The sequence below is a fragment of the Vollenhovia emeryi genome, unplaced genomic scaffold (assembly GCF_000949405.1).
Source record: "Vollenhovia emeryi isolate VEMERY1.0 unplaced genomic scaffold, V.emery_V1.0 DF939291.1, whole genome shotgun sequence".
NCBI lineage: Eukaryota > Metazoa > Arthropoda > Insecta > Hymenoptera > Formicidae > Vollenhovia > Vollenhovia emeryi.
In genome coordinates, this window is record NW_011967075.1 from 1 (window position 1) to 23,271 (window position 23,271).

General features: G+C 35.2%; 3 protein-coding genes across 6 annotated transcripts in view; 2 read left to right on the plus strand and 1 right to left on the minus strand.

Moving 5' to 3' along the window:
• Positions 1 to 6: 6 nt before the first annotated feature.
• On the plus strand, positions 7 to 1,277 carry LOC105559067 (mediator of RNA polymerase II transcription subunit 10). Its single transcript, XM_012007104.1, has 3 exons — positions 7 to 172; positions 572 to 655; positions 892 to 1,277. Exons 1-3 carry the CDS (start codon positions 24 to 26, stop codon positions 1,079 to 1,081), a joined length of 423 nt encoding a protein of 140 aa, XP_011862494.1. The 5' UTR covers positions 7 to 23; the 3' UTR covers positions 1,082 to 1,277.
• Positions 1,278 to 2,362: 1,085 nt separating this feature from the next.
• Positions 2,363 to 9,706, plus strand: LOC105559068 (chitooligosaccharidolytic beta-N-acetylglucosaminidase). Of its 4 annotated transcripts, none has more exons than XM_012007106.1 (7): positions 2,363 to 2,815; positions 2,908 to 3,338; positions 5,906 to 6,317; positions 6,637 to 7,080; positions 8,248 to 8,759; positions 8,933 to 9,063; positions 9,373 to 9,706. In XM_012007106.1, the coding sequence occupies exons 2-7, from the start codon at positions 3,076 to 3,078 to the stop codon at positions 9,603 to 9,605; spliced, it is 1,995 nt and encodes a 664-aa protein (XP_011862496.1). In that variant the 5' UTR covers positions 2,363 to 2,815; positions 2,908 to 3,075; the 3' UTR covers positions 9,606 to 9,706. The 4 variants fall into 4 exon arrangements, with proteins under 4 accessions (XP_011862496.1, XP_011862497.1, XP_011862495.1 ...); XM_012007107.1 differs by having other exon boundaries at positions 3,084 to 3,338; XM_012007108.1 differs by having other exon boundaries at positions 2,675 to 2,730; positions 3,084 to 3,338.
• A 1,285-nt stretch (positions 9,707 to 10,991) lies between these two features.
• LOC105559069 (adenylate cyclase type 2) overlaps positions 10,992 to 23,271 on the minus strand; it is a 51,840-nt gene continuing 39,560 nt past the window's right edge. The window contains exons 7-19 of the mRNA XM_012007109.1: positions 19,873 to 20,000; positions 18,434 to 18,592; positions 17,660 to 17,792; positions 16,259 to 16,329; positions 15,816 to 15,921; positions 15,679 to 15,737; positions 14,779 to 14,949; positions 14,162 to 14,399; positions 13,565 to 13,728; positions 13,229 to 13,469; positions 12,571 to 12,825; positions 12,184 to 12,301; positions 10,992 to 11,952 (exon numbers count right to left, since the gene is read on the minus strand). Coding sequence (XP_011862499.1) covers positions 11,687 to 11,952; positions 12,184 to 12,301; positions 12,571 to 12,825; positions 13,229 to 13,469; positions 13,565 to 13,728; positions 14,162 to 14,399; positions 14,779 to 14,949; positions 15,679 to 15,737; positions 15,816 to 15,921; positions 16,259 to 16,329; positions 17,660 to 17,792; positions 18,434 to 18,592; positions 19,873 to 20,000 — 2,109 coding nt within the window. The 3' untranslated portion in view covers positions 10,992 to 11,686. The remainder of the gene's footprint in view (positions 11,953 to 12,183; positions 12,302 to 12,570; positions 12,826 to 13,228; positions 13,470 to 13,564; positions 13,729 to 14,161; positions 14,400 to 14,778; positions 14,950 to 15,678; positions 15,738 to 15,815; positions 15,922 to 16,258; positions 16,330 to 17,659; positions 17,793 to 18,433; positions 18,593 to 19,872; positions 20,001 to 23,271) is intronic.

Genomic DNA, 23,271 nt, shown 5'->3' on the forward strand with positions numbered 1-23,271 from the left:
GCTATGATGTTATCCCTTCCACCATGGTGGGAAGCGACTGTAAATTAAAAATGGCGTCCGCCTTGGAGAATCTGGAAGCTCAGCTGGAACTCTTTATCGAGAACGTGCGGCAAATACGCATCATAGTGAGCGATTTTCAACCCCAGGGACAAAACGTATTGAATCAGAAGATGTGAGTATCCGTGCAACGTGCATATTTACGTTTGCGTAAACATAATGACGTTATCCTCGCGAACTAACCTCGCAGCGGCGTACGACAATGCTCGTTACGTTTCACCGTCACAATTGAGCAATAACGAATGATTGTTGCGCGTGCACTTGTCAGAAGAACGCTTTTGAGATCCGATAATTGAAGAGGTTAATGGGGTTAACACTTTAATGTGTTTCGTCAGAAAAGGCATATTCTTGGAACGTACAATGTAGCTTTATTGTACTCCTTGCTATAAACTATGGTCCATTCAGTCAAGGGACTTGATATTTGCGTAGCCGTAAATTGTAGTTGATGTCGCCCGAAGTGTGAAATTTCTTAAAAGTTTATTTGAAAATTGACGATTTTGTTTGCCCTTTACAGTCAAGGTTTGGTCAATGGCCTGCAGGAAATTGACAAGCTGAAGTCTCAGGTTCAGGATGTCCACGTGCCACTGGAGGTGTTCGAGTAAGTCTGATAACGCTGACGTGACTTAAGGTCCGTGTCCACGATGCTAGAACTTGGCCCAGGTTCTAGTTTCGAGAGATGTGTAGCCAATCGATTTACAGCTAGTCCATGAAAGCTGCAAGTTGATTGGCTACACATTTCTCGGAACTGGAACTTGGACCAAGTTCTAGCGTCGTGGACAGATGCCTTTATAATCGATGCGTACCTGGTTAACGGAATTATACGACTTGTTTCAGTTACATTGACCAAGGGAGGAATCCTCAATTATATACTAAAGACTGCATAGAGAAGGCTCTGACGAAGAACGAACAGGTGAAGGGGAAGATCGATGCCTATAGAAAGTTCAAGGCGAACATGCTGGTGGAGCTGACTCGAGTTTTCCCCAACGAACTGGCTAAATACAGAGCGATTCGTGGAGACGAATAGGATAAATCCTAGTTTTTAAGGTCCGGATTGTGACAGACAAATGTTTCTTTGCAAACGCCTGCCGCACGACGTGTAATTTACCTTTCTACAAACTTTTATTATATATTTATTAAAGAGCGTTACCTGTGTATGAATATTATCTTCTTGTGCGTGTATGTATATTAAAAGCGTAAATATATGCAATTTTCTTAAAAAGGAATGGATACACTTGCGGGAGAGAAAGGGAAATTTTTATATTTTGCAGCGCATTCTTGGTTCAGTTGACCTATGCCAATTAAACCAACACTTGTGCAAATTTTACCGAGTAGCGCTTTTTATATTAAAACACTTGTGTGTTACGCTCACGTTGTGCATTTAAATTTACTTTGCAATCACGCTGCAGTTGATTTGCTAAAGTACGACTATCATAAATTGTTTAATCAACGTACTTGGCTTAAGAAATTGAAGTCGTTTAGAGAACAAATTAGAAATTGAAAGAAAGGAGAGTGGCGTAATCGGGGAAACTCTTGGTTCCGTTGAACACTGAGATATGATAATAATTGCCTCTCGATGTCAAGTGCGACTCGCACGTTATAAACAGTTATGAAACGGGTGTGTTTATAACTAGCTTTATGATTGTAATAACCAGGGTTGAGAAGTAACTCGTTACTTGTAACGAAGTTACAGTTACAGTTACTTCTTTTTGGTAACTCTAACTTAACTTCGTTACTTTCTCTACATCTGTAACTGTAACTTAACTCAGTCACATTTTTTCGATAACTAGTAACTAATTTAATAGTTACATTAATAGTTACTTTATATTTTTTTTTTCAACCTCCACAGATCGTAATAGGCCTTGCATTTGCGCATAAACGCCTTTATCCCCTGCCGGAAATAATTCTACAAATTCTACAAAAAAGTTAAACATAACTGCCAGAATCTAAGAAATTCTACGTAAATTTAAAAAGTGTTTATAAAAATCAACATAAAAATGCTAGAATTGGAACACTTTTGTTAATTTTTGTAATATTCTACAAGTAAGCAGATGTTTTAATTCTTTAAGATTTCGTGGTTTCTCAAATTTTTAAAACTAGTAAAGTTTTGTATTAATTTTTACAAAATTGTACATTTTCATGAAATACTACTTGCAATAATTTCTTGATTTGAGAACATTGTAATTTGTGGTACTATTTTATAGATATTTTTACAAAGAAATAAATGTTTCAACGAAGATATAAAAATTTCTACAAATTTCTATTTCAAGTCAATTTTTGTAGTTATTTGTAGAAATTTTTTCCGCTAAGGTCGCCGCTTTACAATTCAGATGCAGATTCGATATTTTTTTATTTCTATTGCAAGGGAGTAACTGCAAGGTAACGATTCGTCACTTTTCGAGTGACTGTAACGCGTTACTTAATGCAGAATTGGTAACTCGTAACTGTAACTAGTTACATTGTTAACAAAAAAACTGTAACTGTAACTAGTTATTTTTATAAAGTAACTTTCCCAACTGGTAATAACGCGAGATACGTGTCAAAGTCTTCAACAACCGTAGCCATAAACTCTGCGTTCGCGTAGTTCCAGTTGGTGCAACTTCGATACGAGGTGTACGGAATCGTCGTGGCGATACGTCTGTTTCGCACAAATATTTTGTCAACGCCGACAGCTGAGTGAATATTTGATTACGGTTTTCAATTACGTATATCGCGTGTATTATGTTACCGGTGAACAATGCAGTAATTTGGCGAGCTGAAAGTAAGAGGGGTTTAATTTTAGACTCGCACGGATAAATGTCGATGCCGTAAAGATACAAAATATAATTTATTGTTATTTATATAAATTTAAAGATGGCGGAAGGCGGACGTTACGAAAGTCGAGATTTTTCGTTGGACGCGCTCAAGCGATATTTTCAGGACCGATATGTCCCTCGGTTAAATCTTGCGATTTATCGATACGTTGTACGCGTGTTGTGTATCTGTGTATGAATATTTATATATTGTTTTAATTTTCATATAATGCGCAGCGAATATAATTTGCGCGCCACGTGCCGTGCCGTTTTTCGCACATTAAAGACATTAGCTTCCTCCCCACTCGGTTTGTCCCCTCTACCTCGCAAACACAGCATGAATGCGATCTTTGGGCGAAGGATAAAATCATTCTGCGGACGACAATCGAGCGTTCGACTGTCAGTAGCCCTGGCGATCGCTTCGAGCAGCATGCTCGCACTACTAATCGTCCTCGCGCTCCAACACGGCGCCAATCAAGCCGAGGAGTACACGTGAGTACCAAGCCGAAAGATTGGTCCCGAATTTAACGGTAGATATGGAAAACTGCTTACGCCGATTGCCATTTCTCGATTTTTCTTGATTTATCTTCTTTGAGAAATATATGTACGGAGGTCATTGCCTGATTTTGGTACCAATTGTGATGCTCGGTCAATTGGTACATAATTTCAGATCAGATTGTTAGATTTCGGTGGCTAAATTTTGGCTCGTCGAAATTTAGATATCAAAGCCTTTCGCTCGATCCTCAGGACCAAGCGCTCGTATCTCGTTGTATTAATCTGTAATCGTCATTATTTGTTTCTTCGCGTGTTGGAATCAATACGTACATGTACCGTACGCTTTTAAAGCGGTCAAGTAATGCGCTATCTTATCGCTATCCGACCGCGTGAATGTTAGTTTTAAATAGAAAGGTAAATTCACTTGGTACACGGTGAAAGCAACAAGTGGGTGGATTCATTAAGAAATAGACCGCATCGATCGCCCCGGCGCGAAGTCTTCCCGAAGTTCAAAGACATTCGGAAAATTATTCAGCATTTTACTGTCTACTGTCACACTTGTCGGGCTTTGAATGCAGCAGTCGCATAAACGTCTACATTATAGAGATCCTTTCACGACGGTATCGCCGTAACGGTGAACAGTAATGAGATAATCTGCGGCTTTTTTTCCTAACGATAGGAATTATTTTTATCCTCCGATAAAAATCGCGTGTACTGTAAATTCATAATGTAAAATAATTTTACGGCCCTCGAATGAAAGAATTTTTTTTTCTTTATTGTAGACACGACGTAAAATATAATCAAGGAGAATCAGAAGTGTTATTAATTTCATAAAATTTGAAACGTAAATTCTTTTATAAATAATGTTAGCGTATAAATTCTCTTTTCATCGACTAATTTCTCGGAATATTTATAACAAAATTAAAACCGTGTTATAACAGTAACAGTAAAATAGTTAAAGTCTACAATAAACAATTCTATAAATAGTTGACTAAATGTCGTCTTAAAAAGTTGACTTCAAGGTGACTAAAAAATGTTGACTGTCAGCTGGCAAACAGTCATTTGTGCTATGTGGGGAAACAAGAAAAATTCATAAACAAGTAAGTCATCGTCATCCGTGAGATAGAGTTAAAAGATAAAAATAAGCGCACATCCGAATATTATTGAGGTTCGATTTAAGCGTTCAAATTTTTAAATAAATTAGTAAGGCTCGTATGTGTTAAACACAAATTTCAAAGAATTTAAAGGATTCAGAGCCGTGACAGAATGGTAGTGTCTAAATATTCTATTCTAAATTTATTGCGAAAAAATATCACCTCGGAATAGAATATTTAGACACTACCATCCCGTCACGGCTCTGAGTCCTTTAAATTCTTTGAAGTTCAAATTTTTCTTGTTTCCTTATTTGTATTGTTACTTGAAAAAGATTTGAAGTAAGGTCGAAACGTCGTAACGAATTCAATATAAAATTTGTCAGTTGGGTTGACAAGAAGCTCACTGTTTTAATTTTTAATCATCACTGGCGACTATAAGTGACATTTTTCTTTTGCCGATTTGTAACAAAGTTTAAAATTTTTTAATGTCACTTTTATGGTGAAAAAGTCTAAAAAATGTACAGGCTAACATTATTTATAAAAGCGTATGTTTTAAATTTTATGCAGTTCGTATCATTTCTGATTCGCTTTACAGCCTCCTCCTTCGAGATTATTTCTCGAAGCTTAATCCTGGATGGAATCGCTTCGGGATTTCATCATAATATAATAATCAGTTTGCCTCATTATTTTACCCTTAAAAATAAAGCAAGGAGACACTCTTGTATTATTGTAAAATATCTATAGTCCCATTCTTGAAGAATGAAATGGTTGTTCTTCATAAGTTGATTGGAAAAGTGACTAAAATATGCAGCATGGTCACGCACCGTTACATTACAATTCTTTCGTCGATATCGGTTTGAGTCTCGTTTCGAATGAGAGCGTACGATCGACCTTAACGTTTGGTCATATTTAGCGGTTTGAAGACCTACATTAGAATTTCACAACGGGATTTAAATGCCTCCACATCACTGCAGACAAGTTTACGGACGGTTTCCTCAGGTACAGATTGAAGGAATAGAGAAATGTCAATGAGATTGGTAGTGTAATAAAGAGCGCGATTCAAGAGATGATCGAGTATATCTCTAGAATTACATTGCCCTGATAATCGGCACAAATAAAACGAGATACATTTTTATCAAGTCCATAATACGTGAAAGTACTTAATTTTACTTTTTCCGTACTAACGATTTTGTTGTATTTCTGCTGACATGCTGGCAACGTGTCGAATATATCAGTTCCTGTATGCACAATCCGCGGTCTTTCTGCCTTCAACATTTGTAGTAGGCAAAGAGCTGGCCAGCTGGGTAGTTGCGCAAAGATATTGAAAGCAGTAATAAAAAAAAATAGTGAGAAATACATCTTAATCGATTGAAATTAAAGAATATGTGCGTAGAAAAAATTAGGATAGAATCAGAATCTCTTCGATAGGCATCCGCTAAAAATTGCCAATCTCTCCCCTTCAAATCGCAGTTCTCCTTGGCACTACAAGTGCGATGGCGGCCTATGCAAGAAGACACTGATCACAGAACAGGATGCCAACCCGGTCGCTCTTAGCGTGTGCCAATTGTTCTGCGGCCAAGGTGGAACCCTGTGGCCGAAGCCGACGGGGCACATGTCCGTCGGCAGGACCGTGGTGCAGCTGAATCCTGAGAGAATTTCGCTCGCCGGAATTTCCACTCAGACGGTGGTGGGCAATCTGCTTCAGAGGAACATAGATCGTATGAAGGAGAACGCGAAGAAGCTCAGTGGTCCCGTAACTTTGAACGCTGGCGGGACCGGGCTGGTGGTACGCTTCAAAGAAGGACTCAATCTCGACAATGTCAAACTGACCTTGGAAACGGACGAGAGCTATACTCTCCAAGTTGCTACAGTCGACGGACAGGTGAGTTGTAACAAAGAATGCTGAGCAGAAAAAGAAAACAAGAAACGCAATGTTGAATAAATTTACATTTGGCTTCTCACTAAATCGACGACTGGTTTCTGTGGTTCTCAAATTATTCGAGGTAGTATTCGTGTAAACATCGAGAACTGTTTTCTTTTTGTAAAGGAATTTAAAAGACTTAAGGTAGACGAGAATGGTAAGAGCTAAAATATTTATAAAGTTTTATGGATGTGTCGAATATAAAAAAAATCTCTTTTACTTTGTGATTAAAGATAACAAGTGGCTTCTCTTTATTAAAATTTATTAAAATGAATTCTAGGTGGAAGCCTATGTCACGGCGAACACATACTTCGGAGCTCGATACGCGTTGGAGACCCTCAGCCAACTGATCGTCTTCGACGACTTGCGCAATCAGATTCAAATAGTCAACGAGATGTACATCGCAGACGGCCCGAAGTATCCCTACCGCGGGATCCTATTGGACACTAGCCGAAATTATGTCGACAAGGAGACAATTTTGCGGACGATCGAGGGTATATCCATGTCCAAGCTGAACACATTCCACTGGCATATCACCGACTCCCAGAGCTTCCCCTACGTTAGCAAAACATGGCCCGATTTCGTCAAATACGGTAGCTACACGCCGACCAAGATCTATACCTCCGAGATGATCAAGGAGATCGTCGATTACGCCCTGGTTCGCGGTGTCAGAGTCCTGCCAGAGTTTGACGCTCCCGCTCACGTTGGCGAGGGCTGGCAGTGGGTGAGCAATATAACTTCCACGTTATCAGCAAGTGAACTGAAACTCATGATAAATGATAAATGTAACACGATATATAGTTTGCTTCTATTTTGAATAACAGCCATTATGAGAAATAGCCTCAAGCAAGTATAGAGAGAATATTAATATATGTGTATGTATTTTCATATCTATACATAATTTATAATAATTACGATAACTGAAAACGTAATTAACATGCAATGCAAATTTTGCGTAAAAGATTGGTAGTTATTTGAGACATTACATAAATATATTAGAAATTATTTCGATAAAATTTCATCCCCCTAGCTGTCTTAATCAACTGAAGGGAAATGTTGCAATTTATATAATAATTTAGTGAGTCCGCGGAAATAATGTTTTCCTTAATAATATCTCACAAATAAAAGTGTACAAATTTACACAGTCAATATAAGTACAGAAAGAAAAATTTAACAGGGGCTTGTCCAGCTGTTTTTAATTATATTTAGCTGATTAATTATGTTAATTTTTTTAATCGTTTACATCTCGTAAAACGGTTTGTTTGGCAGTTAACATCTGTATTTGCATTAATAATCATTCGTTAAGAAATATTATGTCTACAGATGTTGCTTAAGGTAATCTTGAAGAATTGCTTTGTTAAAGATTTTTAATATGTACCTTAAGCATATAACGCTATAGAAAACTGTATATATGTATATTAATTTGTTCTACATTATAAAGTCGTATAGATAAAATATTAACAATTATTGTGAGAGGAATAAAATATAAATCAAATATACCGCTATACAAAAGTAACTCAAATCGCATTATAACAACTTTAAATTATTTTATCTATATTAAAAATGTTTCTATGGATCAGCTTTCCTATTCATATATTTTATCGTATAAACATTTCTTATTTTTTATCAAAAGTTTAGATTGTTAATTATCGTAAATAAAAATTAAGAAAGTTAAAGGCCCATACTCTGAACCCTCTTTTACCAATGAAAGCGCTTCTAAAAGTGGCTAATAACCTTCTGATTAGCTACAAGCCACTTTTAGAGGCGCTTTTATCAATAAAATAGGAGAGAATACGGACCGAAATCTGACCGAAATAGATATGGCATTAGCAAATACAATTTATGTCATATTTCTTTGCTTCAATCTACAGTATTCTGTGTTAACGAATAGGTTGGCGACAACGCGACAGTTTGCTTCAAAGCCGAGCCCTGGATGCAGTATTGCGTGGAGCCACCGTGCGGTCAGCTGAATCCTACCAGCGAAAGGATGTACGAGGTCCTTGAGGGAATTTATAAGGATATGATGGAAGATTTCCAACAACCAGACATCTTCCATATGGGCGGTGACGAAGTAAACGTCAACTGCTGGAGATCCCAAAGCATTATCACCGATTGGATGCTGAAGAAGGGATGGGATCTTAGCGAAAGCAGCTTCTACCTGCTGTGGGACTACTTCCAAGAGAGAGCTCTGGAGAAGCTGAAGATCGCCAACGGCGGCAAGGATATTCCGGCCGTCCTGTGGACCAGCGGATTGACGAGCGAAGAGAACATTAAACATCTGGATCCTGCGAAATATATCGTTCAGATTTGGACGACCGGCGACGATCCAACTATTGGCAGGCTGTTGCGAAATGACTTCAAGATGATTTTCTCAAATTACGATGCCTTGTACCTTGACTGTGGGTGAGAAAACATTATAAAACATATAGCATTGCATATTTGTATCTATTTGACCAAAAACCGTCATGTGTATCATATATTTGGCTGTTTGGTAAAGAATTATCGGGCGTACTATTTTATGAACATATACTAAATCTTGAAATTAAATGTTAATTATGTTTTTGCACCTCTCGTAGATTCGCAGCCTGGGTAGGCGAGGGAAATAACTGGTGCGCGCCGTACAAGGGTTGGCAAAAGATCTACGACAATTCACCGTTAGATATGATCAAGAAACAAGGATACGGGAATAAGAAGCATCTTATTCTAGGTAAATACTCTATTAAAATTGTATTAGTGCTTCATAAACTGTGAGTTATGGGATAACGTTAAATATAAGATGCCATTAAAATCATTATTGCAGAGTTAAAAATTGTTTGTGTTCTTCAGTATCTCTAAAATAAGAGCGCTTAAAAATGTTATCAAGACATATTGGTTAAAACAAATTTGGCAGAAAAAAGTGTGCAGGGTATACCGATTTGTTCAACTTATACATTCATTAACATTCAGTTTCTAACGTTGATACGCTTAATAATTACAATTTAACTGGTCATCCAATTTGTTACATTTTTTTCCATAGGTGGAGAAGCAGCGCTTTGGACCGAACAGGCGGACAGCGCAAATACTGATTCGAGATTGTGGCCGAGATCGGCAGCAATGGCTGAGAGATTGTGGAGCGAGCCGGATTCCAAATGGCATCACGCCGAACAGAGAATGTTGAGGCATCGCGAGAGACTTGTCGAACGAAAGATCTACGCGGACAGCTTGCAACCTGAGTGGTGTTTGCAGAACCAAGGCTCGTGCTATGCGTGAACCACAAACTACGATGCTGTAAAAACTTATATCTAATTCTACTTCTACGCAATCTCATTGTTTCTATACATCTGCTATTAGAATAAATCGTCATATGTTTTAATCTTGTCGTTTCGTTTCTCTTATAGCTTTCTTCTTTTCTTCTCCGTAGAAAGCTTGATGTCAAAGAATTCAGAAGTTTCGTATTGTTCCAATCAATTGTAATTACGGCACAAAAATAATATCGCATACAAATTAGAAATTCCTGTCAAAGAAAAACATACATTATATTTACAAGAAATCACATAGTTCTTCATTTATTTTATACAAACTTGAATATTTAATTAAGGATAATGTGATTATTTATAAATTATGTCGCGAAAATTAACGTTTATCAATAGTATATGTGTAACACTAATCTTATGTATTTTACCCCCTAAAAGTTTATGAGACAAAATGCTATAATCGAGATGAACTTTACTATGTATTTCTATTCACATAGTCATGTTTGCAATATTTTCCAATTGTGAAGAAAGACAATAAATACTGGCCATACGAAGCAATATCGTACATGTAATATACATATTTGATATCGAGATTTATTGAGATGTTCTCGTTGTTTCTCTCGATGGATATTATTCGTAGAAATTCGTTTGTCGTATCTCTCGAAAAGAATTAATTATATACAAGTGTGTAGATATGTATAATACATATAGTTGTGTCATAAATTCTGCTTCTAAGAAGAATGTATTTATTTGATAACTAAAATTAAAAAAAAACAGTATAAAATGTATACTCTTTTTATAGAATTGGCCAATTATAAAACAATCATAAGTATTGAAAATGTTTTAAATCTTACTAACATATTAAGATTCTAAATATTGATTTAGTGAAAATACTCATTGAGATTTTGCGTGCTAGAGTATTTGTAGCTTGGTCTTGAAGAAATTTACGAAATCAAAAGGTGAACATTTTTATTATCTGTATATTATAATTGCTCAAATCAATAAAATAAGTACACATTTCATACTACTTTTTATTTTATTACAATTATGAGATAAATCCATTTGCTCGGAATTTATGGCACTACTATATACTTTGTATATGTATATACATATGAGATGACCATGTAAGAACGGCTGACTCATAATTGGCGGATCCCAGGTTTGATCCCTCATCTCCCATAAACAGATTTTAAATGCTGTAAAGCGCAACAGCGACATTTCGCATAATGGGCGGTTAGATATGAAACACAGAAAGCAAAGAGAATCTACTGCGCTTATTTACGTTCTCACGCGAACCTATGAGCATGAGCTATCGAAGCTGAATAATTGTGTCACAACACATTTGCCAAAAATAATTATAAAGAAGATATATGTATATATACAGGTAATCTACTTGAACAGGTACGGTGTAACGATATTTATTATCATTTGTCATAAGTCAAAAGTTGGATTTAGTCAGTGTTTCAATTGTTTCTGCACTTACCGTAATTCTATGGTATCTTGTGAAAAACATGTGTGTAAAATCATCAACTGCTTTGTCTCTGGTACATAAAATTTCTAATTCCCAAAAATGATAATTATTTACGCCACGTTATCGCTTTTTTTTTGTAAATGCAAAGAACAAACATCGAGAGCAAGTAGTTATTTAATAATTCCAAACATTCGCATTCTTGTTGCACACGTGTTGATTATTCATCCTTTAATAACGAACAGCAGAGAATGGAAATATTACTTTAAATGGAAATACTTCGCTGAAAATATTGCGAATATTTTAATTTTTATGATAATTTAAAAAAAGATGTAGCTTTTTTCGTCTGATTTCTTCTCACAAAGGTAAGAGCTTATTTAGTTAATTGAGTAAACATCCACGAGTATTTTACATTAATAGATCATTACATTAATAAATCAATCATTAACATTCTGAAATCACTTGGACCAAATTGCAACGTTTCATGTTTCGCTTTTTCATGAGGTATTCAGACTTGTAAAGATCGATAGAGCTTACAATCTTTCGATTTTATATTATAATTTTTGTTCGTAGATTATAATACAATCTACGAAATAAAATTGAACTATCTAAACCGTTTCGATTCATTGCTAATAGCTGTCCCCTTTATCGTCGAAGGGTGTCTTCACGAAGTACGTGGTGAGGGTTCCCTTGCCCTTCACGTACGTCGGTCCACGACAAATGAGTTCATATCCGGCGTCTATGAGGATCTTGGCAGTGTCCTCGGTGACTTGCAGCTTGCCCATCTCACCGCAACTGTCCATCCTGGAAGCCACGTTTACCGTGTTTCCCCAAATATCGTACTGCGGCTTTTGTGCACCTACAACACCCGCTATCACTGGACCATGATTTAAGCCTGCAAAGAAAAATATTTTGTCATTTATTTATTTCACAAAGTAAAGAGGCAAGTTTAATATACATTTACTCATTTTGCAATTGTCTATTATTGAAAATTCCTCTGTTCTTATTAAAACTATTTAAATATAAAAAAATATTTTGATAAAAAGAGGTTGATAATAATAGTGTTACTGATAATATAATATTGGTCCTACTTTTCCATTATTATATAATAATTTTCCACTCCTACCTATTCTCAATTTGAATCTCTGGAAGGAATCCCTATTGATCTGATCCAGAATGGTCATAAGTGCGATAGCAAACTCGACGAGTACAATTACATTATGATCTTGTTGCTTCAGCAGGTCCTGCATAAAGCAGATAAAGAACAATATTATTTTAACAATTTTCTCCAGAATAAGTAAATAATAAACAATTTTTTTTAAGTGCGCACCTGAAAACTCATACATTTATTTACTTTGTGAGATTATTTCATGCAAGCTGTTTATTTATTCGACTTTCTAGAATTAGATCAAGATGAATAGAGAAATACGTTATCGCGAAATTTTTTTATAAACAAAACAGGTTGCACAAAAAATGAAAATTTCAACTCTGGAGTTTAATTTTGTGATCTTACTTTGCCATCGCTATCCTCCTTTCCTGGACTCAGGCCGGATGCTAACATGTAAGTACTACCTATCGTCTTGATCTTTTCGATCCCCGAAAACTTCGGCTTGAGTAAGAGCTTGTCGAAGTCACAAATGATTTCGTTAAGTAAACGCAGACACTCAAGACCTTGCTTGTTTATGTCGGTTTCGTCATAGAATTCCTTGTAATTCGGAATCGACGCGAACATTACAGCGATGCTACTATATCTCTCGTGATAGAGTTCCTGTTAGAAGATAATGGGATTATCTTTTATTGTAATATTATTATACGTTTGTATTATTTAAAAATGCTGAGATTAAATTGAGAAATATGATTAATAATTATAAATCCCTGTTATTTATTATGTTCTAAAAATATGTATGAGAAGAAATGTTATAAACAAATATTTAAGAAAAAACTAACAGCACCTATTTTGTCTTTTAGTTGTGCAAGATTATTTTAACTTATTATTGCAAAATTTCTATAGCTTATTACAAAAGTTATAATAAACACATTTGTATCTGAATACCATAATCATATAATTACGTATAATTATTTAAACATTTAAACCGATTAATCATGTATCAATTGTATACATTGAAAGAAAACGTGATTTTTGTAATAAGTTATTTCATTGAATGTGCTACCTGCATAGCTCTTGTGGCTAAAAAGTGATCAGCCACATGCGCTGGAAGGATATTTTCCAAGAGAATTTTGTTGATGCCTCTCATGGTTTCCACCTCGTCCTGCTCGACCCTCAGCTTGCTTTTCCATAGAATATCCATCCTGGATGTATATTCCACTTGTCTGTCGAGAACATGGAGTATCAGACTGACGAGAACTAGTAAATATCCCACTTGCATCAGATAATGGACGCCATAAGTGAACCTGCGAAAATGTGGCTCGCATAACATTCTGTGACTTTCAAGAGTGCTTGCGATTTATAACATGCAATGCTCGGGTTTACAGAGCGTCTCACTTACTTGGCATCAGAGTTGTCGTAATACAATTGGATTACCGGTGCTTGGGAGAAGATCACGAGTATTATGGCAACGGATAGAAGCATTACGCCTAGCTTCAGCAAAAAGTCGACTCTCAAGTGTGTCCAGCCAACTACTAACGCTATCACTGGTGAGTACATATACACCTAAAATATATTAAAGAGAACGTGATAACCATGTGAACATATCAATTTACATTAATAGTATTTTACGTTAATGAAAATACGAATGATGCCTTTGTAAACTTTCAGTAAGTAATATAAAAAGAATTGTAAGTAAAAATTGTAAAATGATGGAACGTTTTCTTTAGGAGACGCGAATGACAGGAGAATAAATTGTTTTTCGTAAATATATAAATTTTTTAATTATTTTTCAACGTCTTTTCACTGTATTACAAAAAAATTTGATTAATTTATTAAATATGCACCTTTAGCTTTTTAGATTTTAATATTAATCAGTTTTCCAATTGTATATGCCAATACTTAGATTTTAAGCGTCATAATGATTTACTCAAGTATGAAAATACGTTTAGCGAATGCTATTCTATATTTTTTATAAAATAATTTTAGATATACGCACTGGTATAATATCTTGTCCGGCAATGCGATCAACTTCGATCAGACTAATGGCAGATGATGTGATGGCTAACAGTGCCGTTATCAAATACACAGTTATTCTGATACCGCGGCTAAGTGCAATGTGATTCGTTGTTTCTTCAGTATTTTCAGAGTCAGTTTTTCCACTGAACCAGGAAATTGCGGCAAATATAATCAGAGATGCTAAACCAGCTGCGAAGCAACCGTAAACTATAATGCTCCTGTGGAAATAAAACACAGAATTGATGTTTAAATTATTAAGTAGAACATTCCTTTTTTAAATTTATTATATTTAACGAGTTCAAAAAGACTACTGGAGAGATTAATCATTTAATTGCTAAAACTTTTCATTAATTTAAGTCTGCTGAATCGAATTATATGAGTAAAACACGTTACCTAATTAAATAAATATTATAATTGTGATACAATAATACAATATAATAGTCTTATCTTAAAAAGGTAAGTCACATAACTGATAATTTTATTCTGTTTTGTAAAGATACATAAATATTAAGATATTAAAGTAATTGAGTAATCTTCGTAAAAAGAGAGAGTGAGTACTGGCTCGATTATCAAATGTTCAATTAAATTGTAATTTACCTTGGCAAATAGATGATTTGGATGCAGAACATCATTGTGTAAACCACATTGGAGGCCATAACGTACCAAAGATATTGCTCATCCCTTTGCTCTCGATACATCTGCTCTTGATTCTTGTTTTTAAACCAATAAGTAAAAGGCGAAATTTCTTCGCTTCCGCCGCACCAGTGTCTAACATTGTACGTAAAAACCGAAAACATTTCTACATTGTAAATTACATACTTTAATACAAACATGATTCTTATATTTGTCGTTTTAAAATTATATATACAGGGTGTTATGTAATACCCGCATCAACGCTTATTGTGGGATAGAGTGGACTAGACTAAGTCGAAAAGTCCTCTACCATTTTGCAATTTTCGCAAAAGTCAGCGAGTTATTAATTATTAAAGATCGCTGTCTTAGGCCGGCCCACTGCCCAATTCAAACGTGCGGCGAGATCGATCGATCGTTACAACTCTCTGCGCGCCTAGTAACGATCGATCGATCTCGCCGCACGTTTCAATTGGGCAGTGGGCCAGCCCAAGACAGCGATTTTTAATAATTAATAACTCGCTGACTCTTGCGAAAATTGCAAAATGGTAGAGGACTTTTCGACTTAGTCTAGTCCACTCTATCCCACAATAAGCGTTGATGCGGGTATTACATAACACCCTGTATATATTCGGAAAAGTATATTGAAGTAATTAATAACTAGTAAATAATAACTGAAGTAAATAATAACTACATGCGAATATGTCATGTATAACGGAGAGAAGAGAGATCTAATTATTATATTAAATCATTAAGCAGTTAGTGGCTGGACTCGATTGCGTAATATTAACGTGATGACAAACAAGTAATCTACATTTTTTATCAATATGATATTGGCATAAAAGTAGTCATATATGTGTAACTCACTGTGTATCAAAGCAGCTGGCATTGTTTGCCAATAGATTCGATTCGATCATCGCAATGCTCTATCAGAACAAAATGAGTACATTTTGATTATCATTTTATTTTATTAAAGCTATTCGTACAAGTAAATAGTAGCTTACAGTTAGGCCAATATTCTTCGCTAACGTTGCTTCCGCTATATTAGCAAAAGGCTTGTCCGCACCCCAACATTCTACATATTTTGTCATTTTGCTACTAGGCCTGGATCTGTCATAAAATATTTATTAATACTATTATCAATAAATTCTTAAATAACGTTGTAATTATTCGTTCCTTAACGATACAATATACTATTTTTAATGAGATAATAATATGCAATATTAAAGAGACACAAATGGAATACTTTTAAAAAAATAATATATTGTAAAAATATTAAGTATAAAATTATTTTTATCGCAACTTTCTACTCAATTACAATATAACATAATCACAATATAATAACTGAAGCTTTTAGCTAAACCTTTTATTGAAGTTATCGTTGCAACACTGACATTTTTGTCTAAATGTCAATTTGATGACAATAAAATTATGTAATAAGACATACCTAGAAGGTATTGGCCCAGGTCCCTGTATACGATTTCCACCGTTTTCCATTCCATTTTCCTCTCTATTTTTCTGTAAGAAATAAAAGTTATTAGCAAATTTGCATATCCTGCACTAGACATAATATCTTAATTTAACTACAATTATGTGTGTGTGTGTGTGTTTCTGTGAAGAAATATCATTTTAAATATTCGACATTAATTCTTTTACTTTGAAAAGAATTACCTACAGAATATCTCCTGCTAATTGTAAGAGAACATTTGTCTTAATGGAAGATATTACGAACGAATTTCAAGCAACAGAGTATTAATCACTGTCACTAATATCAAACCCGCGTCTTTACACAAAAGACGATATAAACGTATATTTCCACGATAAGGGAGGAGTTTCAGTTATTATTATAATGAAGAATTTTCCGTTTTCATCACGCGGAAGAATTAAATTTAATAAAACTATAATTTCCGGATTTGGATCAGAAAGGAGCATTTTCGAAAAGTAAGTAGTAAATAAATACGCGGAAGGAAAAGCGCGATTTAGCGTGCTTTTAAGCAAGTTCTTAACGAGCTTCTGCTGAGATATTTATTGAGGCGATAAACGGAGGCATTACGATCTAAACTTCGCTTATATAGAAATAAGGCGTGGTTTAATTTACTTGGATTTACTTGGATTTCCTGCTTCACCAGTGAACTTTATCACCACTTTGTGATAGATCATTTGACGCTACTAACGCGGATCTTCTGTTCCCTCTCGTAAAGAGAGCCATTGTTCGTTTGCTTAAACTCCCTTTGATCAGTGGATAATTCTCACGAACGTTTTAGCATCTCAATACGCAATTTAATCAAGAATAAAGAGCCTTAGATTTTTTGCGAAGGACTAAAGCTCTCGTTACTTATAAAATGTACAATTCTAGCAATATAATAAGGTGAACGAGTTAGAATTAGAAACATTTTCATTAGATAAATTATTTAACATTATTGTTTACGATATACCAAAAATTTGTTTAAGCACAATTTTCTCAGCAATTTTTATGTCGCGGAATATGTTACATTAACATTGCTTAGGTGTTTGGTTTTTCCTCCAGCGAGAAAAACACATTCTATAAAGCAATCTAAGAAGCAATGTTTTTTTTTCAGTATAAATTGCCTGCTACTGCTACGCCAAACTGCTGTTTAATTCAATTTTCGCGTTCAACCTCTTTAATTAGTATCGATGAAGATAAAGTGTGTGCTGCTACAGCAAATGAGGATAGATAGGGTGTTTCTGCTCTCCCTTCGGCGATACCGTAAAACGAAGGATTAAGCAGCATGAGTTAAACAAGCTTCTAATTATCAATAAAGAGTCAGGGGTAAACGGATTGCGGTTTTGGAGAAAGCATTTTGAGCGATGATAAACTTCTACTCACCTTGGGTGGCACGATAAGAAAAGTTTCTACTTTATGCTGGGCGAGATAACTCTCTCGAGATCCTCCGTCACCTGGCTCGACCTCAAACCGATCGCCCAGTTGCAACAGAGTAGCCTTCGTTATGTGAACCCGCCTTAAAATTGACAGAAAAATTCTTCATAATATAATACAAACGATAATTATTTTTTAAACATAAAAATCCACAAGGCTCTGACGTGAGGTCCCATCTCGAAAGAATAAAGGATGTAAGAGCCAAGGCAGGATGTTGGTGTCTAAGTGATTTTAATTTTTTTAATTTATTGCGAATTATTTTTTCATTATTTACGCACAATTATATATTATCGCAAAAGAGAACGAGCACGCGAAAGAGTCAGATCAACTGTTGTATACTCAAATTAACGCGGTCATTGTTTTGTACATACGCAACAATCTACAATCTTCTTAGAAGCATTTAATTCAAAGGAGGAATATTCTCTTTTTTTTCTGTGCAGTCTGTACCTTTTTGCGACTATGAGAGACCAAATCAGTTAGATAACGAGTCATAAGTTGACTTATATCAGTGTTTTGCGGAATAATAAATTCCAGGACTAAGAAGCTTCGCCTTTGAAGCTGCGCAAGAAAAATAAATGCCTAACATTCGCAAACGCTAACGTTTGCTATTCCGCGGGAAACGGTACTTTGTTCTATACATAGTACAATCGTACGTATTGCAATGCGGTAGAGAGGAGGACCAATACAGATCGAGTGGGTCACGACAGTGGTGAATCGTCTTACCCTGGTAGACCGCCGCTCTCCATGTGATTGGCCAAGGTCACGTCGTCGCTCCACACGTCGAATTGCCATTTCCGCAGACCGAGTACTCCGCACAGTACGTTCCCTGTGTGAATTCCTATCCTCATGTCGACGTTAAAGCCGGTGGCCTCGCGGACAAACCTACGTGCGACGACATTCAATTCGAGAATACTCATTTGCGCCCCGCACATTTATGCGGGAACTTGTCGCTCCTACCACATTCTCGCTGCACACCACCCATTAAACTTAACGATTATCCGATCTTGGATTCTGTTTGTTGAAAAGAAAACAGTAGGCGCCGTGTAAACACGAGATATAAAGGTCTAGGTAGCTGAAGTTTAAAAAAGTTTTCCTACCGCGCGACACGTAACTTGGAAAGAGCGCAAGGAAGCAATTTCCATTTGTTGCATTAGAATTAATTGTAGGGATTGTGTAAGATGCCAGTTGAAAGAATTGCGATTAAAAGAAATAATTTTTAACTCGATACACGGGAGATCGTTGGATAGAACGTAATAAAATGTCAATATTCAGTTCCATCGAAGACCCGGTGAGAAGTGATTCGTCGATAGATGTCGAGACGACATCGAATCGACATCGACACCGTCAAACTGTCATCTATCGGCGAATCATTTCTCACTGGGAAATAACGAACAAACAAACTTGTGAGAACCGAACTCTTAAAACGTAAGAGCTATAACAAGGATAATAGGCAACGGTTGACCGGTCTTTCGATCCGCATTGTTCCGTAATTAATGTCTATATAACTAAGCGGCGTTGTACTAATCCTCTAATTACTGATGAGTAATCTACGTTATCGCATTTCGATGCATAAACGATGCCATCAACAAAGCGCACGCAAGGCCTGTGATTATTAAAGCGCAGTAGACGATTAACCAGAATTATGCGGGAGTGTTAAGTCTTCAACTGCCATTGATGTGCCGACTACATAGATTTATAGCGTGGCATAATGTAAATTCTATGTACATAAAGATATATTTCCGCTTTTATTCCGAATTTCGTGCGAAATCAAAAGTTTTTTTCTTCAACAATTTTTCCCGACCGAGTTACCGAAATAATTAGTAGGTACTGCGCGAGTTAGTTTGTAATTATGAAAAGTCTGAAATATTCCCTTCGTCTAATAATTATTTGTGCCATTGTACGCGATAAATCCGAGAAAAATGTGAAGCACGAAGAAAGAACGCCATTGATATAATATCACAATGTTCTACGTGCTTTCATGGGGAGATCTTTCCTCTTTTTGCAAATCCTTTTGCGTACAAAAGTAATGCAGCAATTATTTTCTTTTTTCACCCTGTTAAGCTTCGGGCAACAATTTAAAAAAATAGTTACAGAAGAACGCATGTAACTAACGAGCTCTCGCTCGTTAGTAACGTAATTTTAGTATTTTATTTGATCCTCACCTGATGGCATCAATCATTTGCAGTCCCATATTTACACAGTTGTAAGCGTGATTTGGACGGGAAACCGGGAGCCCGGAAACGCAATAGTAACAGTCACCCAAAATTTTGATCCTCATGCACTGGTTGTCCTGAAAATCGGGAATTAATTTGTTTATTAATTAAACCTTTGCGCTCCGTGACAAATTTAACGTTTCATCTACTTCGCCAGCTCCAAAAGAAAAAAGAAGTCTACAATAAAAGTATTTGGTATATTTTTTATAGAGAGCAAAGAGTATATTGAATATTTATAATCGATACTTTAATGTATTTAAAAAATAACTTATTACATTTTTTTTATCTGGATGTTTTTTTTAGAGGAAAAGAAATAATTTCTTTTCACATTTAAAGGGCGCCAAAAATTCACATCTATTAAATATTTACCCAGGTGGCAAGTTGACAGTTATTTGTCGTCACTTGACATATGATAATTCCAATTTTACTTAACTGGACAATTAGTGAAAGTAGAAAATTAAGATAGTAGAGAGTCAAAGAAATTATGTACTTTTTGTAATTTCTTTCTATTTTTCTCATACTTAATCTTTCTAATAGTCACGAAATATTTGGTATATTTACATTCTATGCAGTTTACATACTTTCTATTCTTATTATATGCGATAATCTTAGTATTTTATTAAAGGGTTTTTATTACAACGCGTAAGGTGGTGGCAATTCTACATAAATTTACGTTACAGTAGCCTTTTATTTATATATGAATAGTCAAATATAATCCATAACTCTTTATATTACAATTATGATTAATTTCAAGGTGATATCTACATAGTCCAGTTACGTAAGCCATCCATTTCCATTTATATGAAAATTTATAAATTTTGATCATCCACGTAACGTCGTTTTTATTCATTGCAATATTCATTTAATTAGCATTTTACTGCCGATTTAATTAACGTTGCGTGCAAATGAATAATTTATGCGTGTACAGAGCAATGTATATTATTAAATACTAATAAATTCTCTTATTCTCTCCGCATATCTGTTTTGTTATAAATGTTTTTATTATAAAAGCTATTAATTGTGAAAACATATTATAAGATTTGTAAATTATTTGTCCTTTTGAGTCTCTTACTTTGATTATCTTCCTTTTTGTTCGGGTAAAAATCGAATCTTTGCAGTGATATATTTGCGAAGATAAATATGCTGCAAAGGTAGAAAATAGACAGAGGCATTCCCAACGAAGCTCGGATTCGTATCGTATACATTTCACCCACACCAACGAAATAAAGTTTTTCCATCTGCGGCATTGGTGTTTGCCTATCGTGAAATATTGCACGTTTTTCAGAATTACTTGCGAACACGGCGGAAGCAGAAGCGCGAGAAATCCGAACCTTTAGTTCGAAAACATCTGTCGATGGCTATATATCATATTCCGCTGTTCTTGCGACAGAATACTTTTGCAAGATTCAGAATATGAGCAATAAAACTTGAAAATTTCCTTGGTACTTGTGTTACACCATTGTGCAACGTTACATTAAATCTAATTTATATTCAAATCCGACACTTGAGCATGATCTAGCCTTAATTGATCTAATTAAGATCCGATTTAGTTGGGACCTAATATCAGATCGAGTTCAGAAAGGATCGAGTTTCCACCTAAAGTACCCTTGAGAATACTCTAGCTAGCTGATCCGAGAAGACTTCAGTTCGAGTCTAATATCGTGCGACTTTAATTTTCTTGGAGTTACAGAGACATTTTGTAGAATCTGAGAGAAGGAACTCGGTGGAATTTTTCTCGGATTTACTTTGAAAAATGTGGAAACAAATTAATTTCATTGCGAAATAATATTTCACAAAGTGTAAAATGATGTTTTGCTATATAATAAATATCAATAAACATAAAATTAATACAAGATTGTAAAAAATTACAAATAAGTGTCTCTTCCTGATGTTATCTTTGACACATTGATTGATTCGAAGCTATAAGAACTTTGTCGTCAGTAAGGATATTATCTTCCTCCTTCATTTTCCGCATCATTAATTTATTCGTGTATTTACGTGACGTTTCTTCCCCTAGTTTCTACCCTTTCCCTTCTCTTATCTAGCTCAAGTTTGTGAACCGTGAAACTCATTGCCAGTGAAATGTTATTGAGCAATTTAAAGAATGGGCCAGGCGGATCAATATACAAATCGAAGAAAAGTACATTACTACTCGTTTGACCCATCGAGACGAAAGAAATTTAAAATCATTTCTAGATATTTTCGATTTGTATTGTTATCATTATATTATTTAACGTTCTATCGACAAGAAGAATTAATACATATATATTTCAGATATTATTATAACGTTCGTTTACAAGTGAGCATTTCATTTATTTTCACACAAAGAGATTTTCAGAAAGGAACACTTGACCCTTTTATTGCCGAGCACTTAATTATTTTTACAATTCGCGATTTATAATTACAATTTACATAAAGCTGAGTTTAGCTTTACAGAACGTGTGTTACAAATAAATTTTTCATTCTTTTGTAAAAGTATGTTTACAATAAAAATATATGCAAAATACGATTGCTTTTGTGTTTGATTTCACAAAAATTGAATTTTTCGAATGGTAATAACTTTGACAATAAAGTCTCTGCTGTCAATTTACTCGACAGTTTTCTATTTAAAATTTAATTAAACTTAAAAAATTATATCGGCGTACAGCTTTCAATATGACCTTCTTAAATATTGCTACGTTAAAAAGTAAATCGTGATATCAAAGATAAGAAATAATTCGTCTAATTTCTTATAAGAATAAAATATTTTTATTATCTATAATATCATTTTATCGTTGGGTTTACGATTTTTATGGCATTTATCTTATTGCTTAGCATAAGCATAGCGCAATTTTAATGCATGATTTTAACTCAAAGATTGAATTTCGATGAAATTTCGACTACGTAATGACTTTGTAATAACTTTGTAATAAGATTCTCCTAATAATTGCTACTACATCGTGGAACAGTTCCTTGTTGCAAATTACAATTTATTACCGAAACACGACACTTACATGGGATTGCACGACGCGAATCGAGAAACGAGAAGTTACGGGCCATAAGATTATTAGGTGCGCGCGTATCCGAGCCTGAAGCGTCGATAAATTCGAGTTTAACCGACAAAACGGACGAAATTAAATTTGGAAAATTTTATCATTCTGTTTTTCTGTTCGTCAAGAGATCGCGGGAAAACAGACACTACTGATACGACGCGAACACTGCGGGATTCCTTAAGACGGAATGCGGAATTTATCCGCGGTATAATTCCCATCATCGATCAGCATGCCGTTGCGGTGTCCTCGCCATTATTACGATGGCGATCTAGAATTTTGTTTTTTTACTTTTACACTTAGATTAAATAATTATGCG

Excerpts from the sequence above, each read along its gene's own strand:
- LOC105559068 (XM_012007105.1), top strand. The coding sequence starts at position 3,076 with ATGCGCAGCGAATATAATTTGCGCGCCACGTGCCGTGCCGTTTTTCGC. Across the intron at positions 6,318-6,636 it reads TTGCTACAGTCGACGGACAG|GTGGAAGCCTATGTCACGGC; the intron begins GTGAGTTGTAAC and ends AATGAATTCTAG. Across the intron at positions 7,081-8,247 it reads TTGGCGAGGGCTGGCAGTGG|GTTGGCGACAACGCGACAGT; the intron begins GTGAGCAATATA and ends GTTAACGAATAG.
- LOC105559067 (XM_012007104.1), top strand. The coding sequence starts at position 24 with ATGGTGGGAAGCGACTGTAAATTAAAAATGGCGTCCGCCTTGGAGAAT. Across the intron at positions 173-571 it reads AACGTATTGAATCAGAAGAT|TCAAGGTTTGGTCAATGGCC; the intron begins GTGAGTATCCGT and ends TGCCCTTTACAG. Across the intron at positions 656-891 it reads GTGCCACTGGAGGTGTTCGA|TTACATTGACCAAGGGAGGA; the intron begins GTAAGTCTGATA and ends GACTTGTTTCAG.